Raw genomic sequence first — 14765 nt, forward strand, 5'->3', positions numbered from 1 at the left:
GTATGTGAATGTGTATGTCCACACATGTCTACAAACAGCAGTGGACATCAGTTAACTACTCATGGATACAACCATTCAGGTGACTGCGGGTGACTGCAGCAGATGTCTAATGTATCTTCATACACATTCATCTTCCCTTAGCTGTGTGTACACTAAGTAAGCATACACCGTCACATCAAACAAAATCACAGTATATTGCCTTGTGGAACATTTATTAGCAAGTTGAGAAAAGAAAATAATTATTTTCCCACCCCAAAAAGCTGAGGATTAGTGTATTTCTTTTTAATCTTTTCTCCTATGCCTACTTGTGACTGTAAGTTGTAATTTGTATGTTTGCATGTTTTTTGGTATATATTCTTTTACTCAGTATGTCTGCATAAGTGTTTTTTCATATTCATATTGATCTTTATCAAATAGAACATCTTCATGGGGTAATCTAAGTCACCGATTTAGAGAATCTGATTTAGAAGCCAATGTTTCCCCTTGCCTAAACCATTTTGCTATGCTTTGTTAAAATACTGATCTCTTTTCTTCTTTCCAAGGCACTGGTGAGGTGGATCGATGATGACTCTGCTGACACACCCCGAGTCACTCCAAAACATAGTCGTGAGGATAATGTGAATTTGCCAAAACCTGCGGAAGCCTTTAAGGAGTGCAAAGAGTGGATAATAAAATGCCTTGCTGTTGCCCAAAAATGAGAACCTTCATATAGGAGTGATTAAAATAAGTACTTGTACATTATGCGCTCTTTTGGATCGAGTACTTCTCTGGAATAAACTGTTTACTGATCCTGCCCTGAATCAAAGTAACAGAAGAGAAGCACCTTTAAAGCACTTGAACTTGAAATGAGGCTCATTTTGAATGATGAAAACTCTAAACTCTTTTGTCTTTGTAGCCTGGTCTGTGATAGCAAGCACATGGTATCCATTCTTCAAATATGTTTATTTTTTTATATGTCTCCTGTGAAGGCTGAGACCAGCAGTAACTAGTAAGTAAATAAATAAGGTAAACATAGCTATATATGTCCCAAGAAAGGATTTTTAAGGACCCTAATTTCCAGGGGGTGATTTGCTTCAGTTTTTCCTTTTTATGAAAATTTATTTTATTGGTGATACTATTACAGTTTTCTCAATTTTTTCGCCTTTTGCCCAGTACCCCCTTCCCTCCAACAGTCCCCTCATAAGTTCATGTTCATGGGTCATGCAAATAAGTTCTTTGGCTTCTCCATTTCCTATACGGTTCTTGATATCCTCCTATTTTGTACCTACTAATTATGCTGCTCTTTAAAAATTGTATTTATTATTTATCTATTTTATAGGGAGGAGAGAAACATCAATGTGTGGTTGCCTCTCATGCAGCCCCTACTGGGGATCTGGCTCACAACCCAGGCATGTGGCCTGACTGGGAATCGAATAGGTGACCCTTTGGTTCACAGGCTGGCGCTCAGTCCACTGAGCCACATCAGCCAGGACATAACCTCTGTCACTTTAATCATGTGTCTTGGTGTGGTCCTCTTTGGGTCCAACTTGTTTGGGACTCTGTGCTTCCTAAACCTGAATGTCTTATTTCCTTTGCCAAATTGGGGGTGTTTTCTTTCATTATTTTTTCAAATAAATTTTCAGTATCTTGCTCTCCCTCTTCTCCTTCTGGCACCCCTCTGATTCAGGTGTTGGTATATTTAAAGTTGTCCCAGAGGTTCCTAAGCCTATCTTTGTTTTTGTTTTTTTTTTTTTTTAAGTTTTTCTGTTCTGATTGAATGCTTTTTCCTTCCTTATGTTACAAATCATTGGTTTGATTTTTGGCTTCCTCCTTTCCACTGTTGGTTCCTTGTATATTTTTCTTTATATAACTTGATGTAACCTTCGTTTCTGCCCATATGTTTTTGCCATACTCAATGAGTTCTTTGAACATCGTGATCACCCGTGTTTTGAACTCTGCATCTGGTAGGTTGGTTATCTCTGTTTCATTTAGTTCTTTTTCTGGGGTTTTGTTCTGTTCTTTCATATGGGCCATATTTCTTTGTCTCCTCAGTTTGGCAGCCTCCTGTGTTTGTTTCTGTGTACTAGGTAGAGCTACTTTGACTCTCTTTAAAAGGCACCTGTAAATTGTGTGGGGTGGAGCCTTAAGTAATTGCCAGGGCTGGGCAACTCACTTCACCACTCTGTGGCTCTGTGTGAGTGGCAGGGCTTGAAGAGGGGACAGTGCTGCTGTCTGGCATCTGGAGGTTTGCCTGGCACTGCCCCCATTTCCAGTTACTTTACCCACTTCCCCCATGCAACTGGCACCCTTCCAACTGCTACCCTGGTGTTGAATCTCAGAGTGGGTGGGTTTGAATACATTCTAAATCCATGCAGGCCATTTAAATGAACTCTTGAAAATCTGGCAGTTTCTTCCATGGCCCCAACCCCCACTGCTTTTTATAGACAGAAGTTACGGGGATTTATCTTCCCAGCACTAGAACCCTGGGCTGTGTGGTGTGGTCTGGGGCTGGGTTTACTTGCTCCACGGTATCCCTCCCACCACACGTGAGTGGGGGCCTGCTTGTTGTACGACTGCCACCACACCTCCTGGTGCCGTGCTGCATCTCCACACTTCCCCACCCATCTCTGTGGCTCTGCCCCTCCTTCCTGTCTGGATGAATGTGGCTTCTTTAAATCCTCGGTTGTCAAACTTCCATACAGCTTGATTTTCTGATGGTTCTGATTGTTATTTGTTTTGAGAAATACTTGTCATTCCCTCTGTGGCTGGGTGAGGAGGGAAGTGTGTCTACCTGTGCCTCCATCTTGACCAGAAGTTCTGCTTCAGTTTTTCAAAAGAGCTGCTCCCCTCTGTTAGACCCACCAGGTCACCTTCTCCACTCACACACCTTCTCTTAATTCTGTGAACTCTACCCTCTGGGCTGCCTCACATCCAGTTTTCTCTGCGTGTTGTCAGTTTCCATCTGAAAGATGAGACTACTTGTTTCCAGTTTCAGCAGCTTAAAATGTACCTCCTTTCTAGAATACCTACAAGTGAAAGTAAGACTGGTACTTGTATCACACCAACCTCTGCTGGCGGTGGCAGTGATGGGGTTACCTTGCAATTGTCAGCTTTAAACAACACAGTCATTTGTGAGGATTCTTGCACATAATTGGTTCTGATGGTCCTTATGCTTGTGAGTGTTGTGCTTTCTCTGTGGGCTTAGAGCAGCTGCTGGGGTTTTTCCTGCACTATTATCTCTCTCACTCCTTTGCAGAGCTTACTTGACTGGGGGAGAGAATGGGATAGGATTGCCTGTTGCTGTGCCAGGAGGTACCAGGGTGGCCTGACGGTCGTGAACATCAGCTTCACTTTCGTGCTGGGGAACAGGCTGAAAACCTCAGACGGAACAAACTGCTTCTGCTAGAGCAGTGTGTGTTGGTAATGGTGACGAGACGTTAGAGCCATCATCGGACTGGGTGCTGGTGAGCGGAGTGTGTTTCTCCCTTTCCCATCAACCTCAAAGGTGAAAGTTAAAGGTAATTTTTGTTTCAAACTTTAAAACCCTATTTTTTTCTTTGTTATTTATGCAGTATGATTTAAAGAACATTTAATAACTGAATCAGTGATTTTCCTTACATTCAGTCCCCTACTTGATTAAGCCTCTAAGTCATTTAGGAAATGATGGTTTGCCATTAAATCCAATTGGAGAGTGGACGCTTGGTCATTTTGTACTGTACTGAGAAGAGAACCCACAGAGCGTGGATTTCTGCGAGTTCTGTTATGAGTTCTGTTTCCCCAGTAATGTCTTTTTCCCAAGCAACGTACTTTTAATTATTGTTCAATCCGTCCATTAAATATATATATATTTATTTATTTTTAGAGGAGAAGGGAGGGAGAAAGAGAAGTATAGATACATCAGTGGGTGGTTGCCTCTCGCACACTCTCTACTGGGGACCTGGTCCAAAACCCAGGCATGTGTCTTGACTGGGAATCACACTGGCCACCCTTTTGGTTCTCTGACTGGTGCTCAATCCACTGGGCCACACCGGCTAAGGCTCCATCCATTGTTTTTCATTTCCCTGCAAAGTAAGCGCAGATTTAGTCCTGTAGCGTTAGTTATAACCTAAGAAGTCCCATTTGGTGAAGTGTGTAAAGTGGGGTCACAATTACTTGGAGAAGATGGAATGCCCTTTGTACCTGCTCTGCACTGTAAGATCAGAAAAACAGTCTGCTGTTAAAAACCAAATCATCCAGTTTCAAAACAAATCAAAAGTGGGACAAACATAAGTTTTATATAACAGGCATTCACTTAAGTGTTGTGAATAAGTATTGGGTTGCCCTAGCTGGTGTAGGTCAGTGGATTGAGCGCGGGCCTGTGAACCACACGATCCCAGTTCGATTCCCAGTCAGGGCACATGCCTGGGTTGCAGGCCAGTTTCTGGCCGGGGACTCACGAGAGGCAACCATACATTGATATTTCTCTCCTTCCTTTCCCCTCTAAAGATAAATAAATAAAATCTTTTAAAAAAGCCATTTCTAAAAAAAAATAAGTATTGGGTTGATGCACTTTTAGGCAATTTCTTAGGGTTAGGTTTAAAAATATGATACTGCAACTAAATTTTATGTCCTATCTTTATATCTTTAGAAAAATGATTTTTCACTCAGTAACAAGCAGAAATCCATGCAGGTTTTGCTTTGTACATGTTGAATGAACAAGATCTTTAAGAGTAAAGAGAATTAATAAACACTATTTTAGAAATAAGTCATTCTGAAGTGCTATCCACTTTGGCTATTCACTTTGGGATTAGTAGTATTTCTCAGGTCAAGGGAAGGATTAAGTGTTAACATTTCAGTTCCCCAAGACTATTGATGGGGAGGGTTAAAGAGAAGAATGTGGCAAGGATTCTACTTAGGTTGTTATCCAGCTTGTTCTATTAAGTGCAAGTTCCCTGGATGTGAATACTTGTAAATGTCTAACACTTGAGGACCCCAGAGTCTGAGCTGTTCCCTCTTCAAAGCAATTATGACAAAATCCATGCAGGCAGCTGTGGGACCTCTGGCGGCCCTGCATGCTGGCCTTTCCTTCTCAGGAAGCAGTATCACTGTTCCTGGCACAGCCCCAGTGCAGGAGGCGAGCCTCAGACCTCAGACGGGCAGCTGCCAGCCATCACTCCAAGCCAGCCCCCTGCCTCTGTCCCCAGGAAGTCCCCCAGCGCGCCAGAGCCGAGGATCGTGACTCTGCCTTCCCCAGTGCCAGGTACCCCTATGGGGACCACCATCCTGCCGTGCCACACACGTGTTCGCCCTCACTCAGGCCACACCCCGGGGGAGGCCTTGGGAAATCTGTGTGGCAGTGCAGCAGGGCAGTAGGTGGGAACACTTCTCAGGGAGAGAGCATGTACGCAGTGCTTTCCGAGAGTTCGATCTTGGTCAGTTCTCTGGTTCTGCTTGATAGTCCAGAGCAGAAACAGCTCATATAATAAATATAATACAAGCCACATACATAACTTAAATTTTTCAAATGGCTTCATTAATGTATGCTAAAGGAAGCAGGTGAAATTAATTTCAGTCATATATTTTATTTAATGCAATATATCCTATGTTATCATTTCAACATGTAATGAATATACAAATTATGAAGATATTTTACATTCTATTTTCATACTAAGGCTTCAAACTTGGGCTGTTTTTACACATACAGCTCAACTCAGTTCCGACTGGGCACATCTCAGGTGCTCCACAGCTCCAGGTGATGCGTGGCTACTGTGTGGACAGCCCTGGCTCTAGTGCCGTTGTGTCGTCTACGTGGAAGGCATGTAAAGCTGAATTAACGGGAAAGTGCTTTTTAAAGGAAAAGGTCTTGCAGGTCCTCTGGCAGCACACTAGGGGTGGGTGTTCAAGCTGCAAGGGTGTGACCACTTTTGGATCTTGCCATTAACCTCTGTGGCAGGTTGTTTTTTACCCTCTTCTGTTATTGCCAAGGACCTGGTATTTCCTTTAAATGTGGTTTCATTTTTCGAAAGCAAAATTTTACAGTATTAATAACGTGAATGTCGCTGAGTCCATTTCACAGGTGAGGAAGCAAGCCCACAGCAGCTCAGTAAACCTTGTGCGGTGACCCCAGAGGCAGAAGTGGGGCCGTACCCCAGGTCTTCCTAATTCCATTTTCACTGTGCTGCATGACCTCGTAAGAAGTGACGTATTACAAGCCAGAAACCTGCCATATTTTTACAGATTATTTATAGAAGGGGTTATAAGATTAAACTCTTTTTCAATTTCTTTTCTCTTCAAGAGGGGCCATCTGGGTTGGATCAAGGTCAGCGAAATCAGAGTACTTTGTCTTAGCACCAAGAAAAAGGTTCACTATCCACAAAGAACTCACCAGTAGTCGAGGCATTAAAAAACATGGTGGAAAAATGTCTACTAGAAATAGGTTAAGTAAAGACAAAGGCTGCTCCTGCAATATGTTAAAACCCAGAGCCTGCATTCTCACTCCACCCTCGTGGTCATTTCTTCCCACTGTTTAGTCTCTGATGGATCTGTGTTTTCTTCCTTACACCTGACCTGTGTATGAGGACATTATCGCTGGGCACTTTGAGACCCATGTCAGACATTGGACCTGTAACAGTCTTTGAGCACAGTGCTTTGTGTCCTGTGCCCAGGCAGTCTAAATGCTTCCTAGTGGCACCAGACACTCTTGAGCTGTATTCATGAATAGATATCTGTGGGAGCAACTTGGCCTGCAAAGTCCCCTGGTTTTCCACGGATGAAAGTGAAACTACCAAGACCTGATCTGCTTGGGAAGGAGAGGTGGCCGATCCCTCAAAGGGGCAGGGCCAAGAGCCCCTTCCTCAAGGGGCTTTTATTGGGTTCGTTTGCACAAGAATACAGGTGGGATCAAACAATAGATAGCATTCAAAGAACTATAAGGGCTTATTCTCAGTCAGGGTCAGATAGCTAAAGAGCCATAAAACTTTGAGGAACAAATTTCTTGCTTGGACCCTTATCATTTAAATGAGAGCATCCTAAACAAAGCAGGTTTCACAGGATTTTACTTATTCTTCCTTAGGCCTGATCACCCCAGAGAACCCACCCTTTCCAGCACAGGGCTGTACTCCATCACAAATTTTCAGGCTTAAGTGGATTAGAGCCAGGAAGCGCTTCTCCCAGACGGAAATGGGGACTCAGGCTGTGTCAGAATAGCTCAACACCTTGGGTATGATGCAGCAGTGAACAAAAAACTGGTTCCCTAATGTGGTCATCAAAGAGACAGATTAATGAAATGAGTAAACAGATACTTTTATAACCTAATGTCAGAGTAAAGGGATGGCAGCAAGTGCTGTTTCAAGTAGGATAGTCAGGAATGCCTCCTCAGGGGTGACCTTTGTAGGGGACCAAATGGAAGTGTCACATCATGTACACATTAAGGGAAGGGAGCACCAGGCAAAGGGAACCACAGATGCCAAGGCCTAATTCTTGTGACTCCAAGGAGCAATAGGAAGGCCAGTACAGCTAGAGTAGCAGAACCAAGGGGGAATGTGATAGCCTCCATCAGGCCGGGCAGGAAGGGCCCGTTGTTAAGGGTTGGGTTTTAAATGGGATCGTGTCTGACTTGTGCCTTCACAGGGTATCATAAGGCTGCCATCTGGAAAACACAGGCCAAGGTGTGGTGGTTGGGTAGACAGCAAGAGTGGAAGCAGGTGAGCCAGCTAGAAGTTGATTGCCATAGTCCAGCTAAGATGACACTGGCTTGGGTCAGGGCTACTGGTAGTTTGACAAAAGCAGTCAGGTCCTGGATATGTTCAGGAGGTAGAGCCAACAGGATTCGTGGAGGAACGTGTTTGGAGAGCAGGATCAAGAGTTCTGTGCAGGCCTTGTTCAATGGGAAATGCCTCTTTGGTGTGGCACCCACCTGCTGTCACATGGGCCTGTCCAAGTCCAGAGCTCAGTGACACAGTCTGGACCTAGTGTGGGAGTTGACAATGTGGAGAAGGTACTTAAACTCTGACTGCATTCTGGGGGCATAGGTTGCTAGGAGAGTTAGTGTGCTTGCTTTTTTTCTTGAGTTGCTAGAGACATATATGAGTAATATGTTGCTGGAGATGTATATGAGTAATATGTTGCTGGTTACATGGCCACAGTTTGTATTTTCTGTCAATAATCTTTGGTGAGCTGTATTCGAAAAAACACCCTGGCCTATGTGGCTCAGTTGGTTGGATTGTTGTCCTGTAAACTGAATGGTTGTGGGTTCGATTCCTAGTCAGGGCACATACCCAGGGTGTGGGTTCAGTCTCTGGAGACTGTGTGGGAGAGGCAGCCAATTGTTTCTCTCTTACATCCATATTTTACCTCCTCCCTTGCCCTTTCTCTAAAAAATCAGTGGGCAGGTCCTTGGGTAAGGTTAAAAAAAAAACCCTTTATAGATAGAGGTTTGGGTTATCAGTTTTGCTGTCTAATTTCCCCTTAGTCCATAGTCACTGAAGTAACTTTGATCTGGATGTGAGAGGTTTTCTTACGTGAAAAGCCAAGTTTTTCTAGTTCTGTTCCTCAGGGAGTCATTGCAGAAACTGAACACAAGGGGGAGAGAGTTTCCATACTTATGCGGTAGTGGCCAGGCCACCTGTTGGAACCCTCACTTCTCTTAACCCTGTGTCAAAGACAAATTTGGTGACAAAGAGAATGTCTCATTTATCAGTACAATGTGTATTTATAGGAGTCACCTTGTAACATGTAACATATCTGATTTGTCTTTACATTGGTACTTCCGGTTTCTTTTATTTTTCTTGCATCAGTAAATTTATTGCAAGTAAGAATTATACACACACACCAGGCCTATTTTTCCACATAAAAGCCAGCATTGTAATAAAAATATTGAACACTTTGGCCATGAAACTCAAAGATAAAAAAAATTTCTCAAGGTATGTATATTAAGTGACTGAGTTCTTTAATATTTGGGATCTATGCTTATTTAATTATAATTTTGAAAATATAATTATATTCATTATTTATTATGCTTAGTATATTTATGACATCTTTTCTGAAATTTTATGTCCTTCAAAATATAACTTTTCATGTCTTCAGAATATCCATATGTGCCTCTTAGTGATGCTATTGTAAAACCAAAATTGTTTTCAAGTAGCAAATGCTCAAGCCACACCATTCCTGATCATAGATGTAAGTGATATCCATTTTTTAAAATGTCTCTTTATACTTCTTGTTCCTACTTTAATATGCCAACCATTACTTCACTGATATCCCAGAGTTTTGCAACAGACTCATCCATGGCATTAGGCAGTAGTTCTTCCTCTTTACAATCCCCAAAGTACTTTCTTGACACACCTCCTACCTCAGGTGAAGAGGCTAAATAAATTGAAGTCTGGGCACCTTCATCTGAAGTTAGGGAAAAAACCCAAGACACCAAACCAAAAAGTCATTTGCCCAATAGTGGAATGTGTATGTGCCTCCCAAGATTAGTCTGAACACCACCAGGATGTGAAGCACTGACTACCATTTGTGCCGTCTAAGCAGCGGGCTAGTTAAAGGATGGTAGCCAGTTTGCTCTGACTGTAACAAAAGCTTTTGTCATAGCTTTGTTCACTGCTCAAGTCTTCAAAGTGGATGTCTCCATATTTATAGAGTGTGGAAGAAACTGCCACAATCCTGGGACCTGAATGTTTGAGTAGTCCAAAGAGAAGATTGGTGAGTAGAAAGTGACCCAGATGGTTCACCCCAGACTGCATTTCAGACCCATCTCCGTTCTTCATATAGGGCACAGGAAGATCCCTGCATTACTGATCCAGACTTCTAGTCTAGGCTCTTTCTGGAGCATCTCCTGACAGAAGGGGCACTTGGTGTGCTCTGTGGCCAGGCCCAGCTCCTTGATGAGCATCACTGGGGCCAGATCCTAGCAGCCGGTGGTCCCCCATGCCCCCATGCGAGGCAGCGCTGCAGCCATGGAGCTGCCCAGGCCTCGCTGGCCCCTTGATCAGCACCACCTTGTTGGCGTGCGGCCTGCATCCTGACTGATGGAGCTTAACCTGCTGATGTGCTGGGGGAGAGAAAGGGACCCAGCCCTAAGTCAGATCTCCAGCCTGAGAAGGCACTTGCAACATTTCTGACCTGATTCCCCAAATAAAACTAAAAGACATTAAGAGAGAACAGAATGACTTTCTCTAGATTTATTAGGGAGTTTGTTACAAATATTTGACTGAGCTTTATAGGTATAACTTCATGGATTCATACAATAAATTGACATAACACTGATATTTAGTCTTCTCATTACATAAATACCATTGCTACAAATTGCAATGGAGAGAATCTTGTTCAAATGGCTTGGTTTGGGGTTTTGTCTAAATCAGGGGCATCCAACTCATTTACATCAACCTCCCAGTTACCTTCAAAGGACTGTAATAATCTTAGGACTGTACAAATGTAACTGCTTCTTAACTGTTAAGGAGCTGAAATTACATTCAGCCCTCTGAAAGCAACCTCAAGGCTGATGTGACCCCCAGTGAAAACGAGTTTGACACCCCTGGTCTAAATGTGTCATTATATAATGAAAGCACCAATTTGAGGGCTTCTCAAACAGTGATTTGAGTTTCACAACATAACTTGGTGACTTTTTTCTTCATATAAAGAAGGCATAATTGGGTATGTGTACTAATGCTGAAAAGACATTTTATCAAAAGCATAAATACAAGTGTTTGGGTATACATCAGCAGTTGATTTACTCCTTCCTTTTAACAAAAAGTTAAAGGGCATAGGATTTCTGTCAAATCTGAATCAGTACTTGTCCTCATTTCTGGCATGAAGGTCATCTTACTTCTCCTTTAAGCCAGTCACGGCCACCAACTGAACAAAGATTTGCTGGAACAACCTCACTTGAGTGATTTACCAGAGGCTCCGCACTTTGTAAAATAGTACGTGCCAACGACAGAACAAAAACAAATGACCTTTTTCACCCCACGTTGCCTTCTTAGGTTGCGGTTGCTCTCTAGCCATGAAGTGCCCTTTCCAGACAGCAAGACTGAAATGAAGATTTGAACTTAATACAATATTTGGCAGATGACAGTGATTTGGGTTATTAAAAATAACATTTAAGTGGCAGAGGTACACCTTGAATTCTTTGGACCTTCAGAAAACAGCCAACAAAGCCTTTGCCCTGTATAAAATCAAGGCCCAAATTAGGGGTGTTCTTTGATTTATAAGGCAACTCTGTGTACTATAAATTTCAAGGTCAACAAAGACACTTGTGCCATTTCTTATGAATTAAACAAGGAGACATTCAGATTTAAGAACAGAATGTAAGAGAATTAGGCACATCTTATTCCCAATTATAACCACAAAGACTTAGAAAATCTAACACATGAAAGAACTTGCCATTTCAATTCGTTAGAGATTAGGGGGAAATTGACATAGGGAAAACTATGAGCACCCTCTCCATTTTGTTCACTCAATTTCACCTGCCCCTTCATAGAGTGGTCTTTCAAAAGAATTTGGTTTTCATGATACAGACATAACGACTCCTTCAAATGGTTTACAAATACAGTATATAAAGTGTGGACTAAAGCATTCAGATTGAATCTCACAGTTTTACTGACAGTCTAATCAAGCCTGTCATTAAAAATAAGTAAATGACTGCCTCCAAGAACATTCTAGACTTTACTATAAACGTGAATGGAAACACACATCAGGAAAGAAAATCCCAAGTGCCCAAAATTATAACATACCCGTTTGGTGTTTCAACATTTCTTGGTGGTAGTCAACATGGGGAAATGTGATTTCTGCTTTGTCAGGCAATATTTATGGTTCACATCACTAAACAAATATAACAAATAGACTCAGTTTCCTCTTTACATGGGGAACTTACCGCAGTCTTCTTGGAATTAATGGTTTGGCCATTTCATAAAATTACTTGCTAAATTTAGAGAGACTTGTCACCAAAAAGTCCAAGTGTTACTGTGCATGCAATTCAGGTCTTCACTAGCACTCAAATTCTAACTCTGAATTTAAACAAAGTATTCTTTTTGGCGAGAAGGCACTACATGCAGAACTGTTGAAGTACGTATGAACTGTAGTATGAACATCTGCACTGTCACGGGACAGACGTCTCTGGAGGTCGTGTACCCCAAAGCATGAACTGCTGGGAGTGACGCCTCACAGGCTGCTACGGAAGTAGGTGCAGTGGCGGCGCTGTTGGCCGCACTGGGTGGGGCTCTGTGGCTAGCATCTGGGCTTTCCGGGGGTTTGGTGTCCACCTGACTGGGGGGGTGGGTCTCACGCCCCATGGCGACCCTGCTGGGGAAGTCGGGAGCCCTATCAGTCGCAAAAAGAGCAAGTACCAAGCGTCTTGGTGAGGGGCGGGGGGCGTGGCGTGCTCAGAGTGGCAAGGCGCGTGCACGCCGGGACCGCCCCTGCAGCTGGGACTCGAGGATTGGCGATTGGGGGGAGGGGGTGTGGCTCCGTGTACACGTCACAGCCGGGCCGGGGATTCCCGGGCCGCGTTGCGCGGTCCTAGAGGATGGGACTGTGGCCCGCGGTGTTCAGGTTTGAGGACGTGGGGGTGCAGCCGCAGCAGAAGGAGGAGGGAGAACAGCGGGCACCCTGGTGTCTTCGGGGAGGAAGGCCTGCGAGGAGGCGCCTCAGGGAGAGAAGACAAAGCGATAGTCCAGGGGGGAATCCCCCACCCCACCCCCGGCTGGGGAGCGTGTGGCTCCCGCAAGGGCGAGCCCCAGGTGCCTGTTGCTAGAGGCAACCAGCTCTGGTGACCAACTCGTACCGGCTGCCCGCGGTGTTTGGGCTTGGCGGAATTGCAGGCCCGCAGCCCACCGAGGTGACCCTGTTCTGCTCCAGAGGCTCCACCCAGAGTAGACCCGGGAGACTTCTTAAAATCAGGCTTTAAAACGCCATTATTTTTAATGTTAGGGCGAAGGCACCCCACATAACATCTTCCCGACCAGACCCTGAGATGCGGGTCCTTGTGAGGTAAACACTGCAGCGGGAGTCTTCCTTCCTAAAGACAGGAAGAGGAGGAGGGCACCCCCGGCTTGACCCTTTGTCCAGTAGAAGTCAAATTTGAGCCCATTGAGGGGCGGCGAGGATGAGTCTGCACTGGGATCAGAGCTTTGACCATGGAGACCTCAGTTTCGGAATTCTCCCACACTCAGGAACCCCCGGGATTTGGATATGCAACCAGGAGAGCCATTGGCTTAAATTTTCCCATCCAATATGTATCCTTAAGCTGGAAAAGTCTAGATAATTAGAAGATATGGTAGGCTGCAGACAAATGTCTGGTTTTTCCTTTTGCAACCTAAAAAGCCTCATGATGGGACAGCTGTTTGTCCCCTTCAGACAGAAGGATGAGAAAGCTCTACCTAAAACCAGGCTGTGAAAGGAAGGGACCTGTCATTGTGAGTCTGGCTTTGGAATTAGTCACTGATGTTTTCGCCAGGGTCACCTGACCTGGAGATGATAAAAACTCCAGGGGCTGAGATGTATCCTCAGCCTGCAGTTAGTTTCAGAACCAGCCGTCCTTATATTAGTCCTCTGTTTGGTCATGGACACCTTTGAGTCACATTGGGAAGGATGAGTGTTTCTCATGTGGCCTTAATGAGTCAATTCATAATATCCCTATTAGTACCCAAGTGACAGAAATTGTAAATCAGGTCATGCTCTTATGGTTACCACAAATGGTTATGATAACACACAAAACATACAAGTACATGCTGGTGAATTAAACATTTTTAAAGTGTGAATTAAGTAAAGAATAATTATCACATATAGTTTTTTAAAAATAGGGCACATCCTGAAGTTCTCAAGGCAGAAGAAACCTGGAGATGCCTTTTGTGTTGGGAAAATAATAATGATTGATCTTTACCCAAGAGACACCTGGTGTTTTGTCTTCGTACAGGCCTCTTTGACAGATGGCATTCCTTTTTGACATTTTGGGAGATACTTCCTCAAGTTGCGAATATTAGATGTTGAAACAGGGAAGAAATTCCCAACGATGATAGTTTTCATACTTAAAACTGTGTTTCTGGTGCGGCATCCGGCTGTATCGGATGTGTGTTACAGAGGGGTTCTGATGATCTGGGTTCTTCCCAGGTTGGCCATTCACTGTCTTAAATGCCTTTGAAGTTGGTGATACCTGTTTCAAAGGTTCATATTGAGATAATTCACACAGAAGTACCAATACATGCGAAGTGTGTATATGTGCCTGGCATATACTTGTATGGAAACATTCAGCATAACAGATAGGAAATGTAAGTATTCAGTAACAAGGTAGATTAAATAAATTAAGGAAATTTGAAGTGTTATTAATTTAAGAGATTATCTTGCTAGTTGTTTTCCACCTTTTCTGGTAGTCATCTTGCTTAGATGGAGTAGCTGTAGACTGCTTTATAAGTATATGCTTCCTATCCTGTGTCTTATGACCTTTTGATATTTTATTTTAAGAAAGTGAACTTAAATCTTTTATTTGAGTATAATAAACTTTGACTTATTTGGAACCCTGCATGGACCCAGGAGAAGATCATATTTTTGCTTTCTCTTCACTTCTGTTCTCCCCACACCTTCATGTTGCCCTTATTGTCCACACACATGCCCAGGATCTGAGACTCATTGGAGAGGAAAACATCCAGGGCACTAAAGGGAGTGGTTGTCCCTCGGGGTTCTGGGGGTGATGAGTAAGTACCGGAGACTCTTCTCTATGAGAACCACGTACAGGGACTGTCTCAGTGTTACATTAGCTTCTCTATGACAAGTGTTTCTTTTGGTTAGATATTTCCCTTTCCAACCCATTCATC

The 14765-nt window shown here is 43.5% G+C and overlaps 1 protein-coding gene and 1 pseudogene across 5 annotated transcripts in view; one reads left to right on the forward strand and one right to left on the reverse strand.

The window, feature by feature from the left end:
- The window catches only part of AMZ2 (archaelysin family metallopeptidase 2), a 29848-nt gene extending 16407 nt beyond the window's left edge, over window positions 1-13441 (forward strand). For 3 of the 5 annotated variants that reach the window (XR_005069965.1, XR_005069964.1, XR_005069963.1), the window contains exons 7-9: window positions 543-885; window positions 8675-8676; window positions 13429-13441. Coding sequence is in view for 2 of the 5 variants with exons in the window: in XM_037069793.1 (XP_036925688.1) it covers window positions 543-698 (156 nt within the window). In the remaining 3 variants the exon portion in view is untranslated. Of the gene's footprint in view, window positions 1-542; window positions 1118-8674; window positions 8677-13428 lie in introns of those variants that run through there. The other 2 variants (XM_037069793.1, XM_037069795.1) reach the window with 1 other exon arrangement.
- Window positions 9182-9850, reverse strand: LOC119003446 (retinol dehydrogenase 14-like; annotated as a pseudogene).
- Window positions 13442-14765: the final 1324 nt, after the last annotated feature.

This window comes from Sturnira hondurensis, unplaced genomic scaffold (genome assembly GCF_014824575.4).
Source record: "Sturnira hondurensis isolate 20B ecotype Veracruz unplaced genomic scaffold, ASM1482457v3 Scaffold0018728, whole genome shotgun sequence".
In the NCBI taxonomy this organism is placed as follows: Eukaryota; Metazoa; Chordata; class Mammalia; order Chiroptera; family Phyllostomidae; genus Sturnira; species Sturnira hondurensis.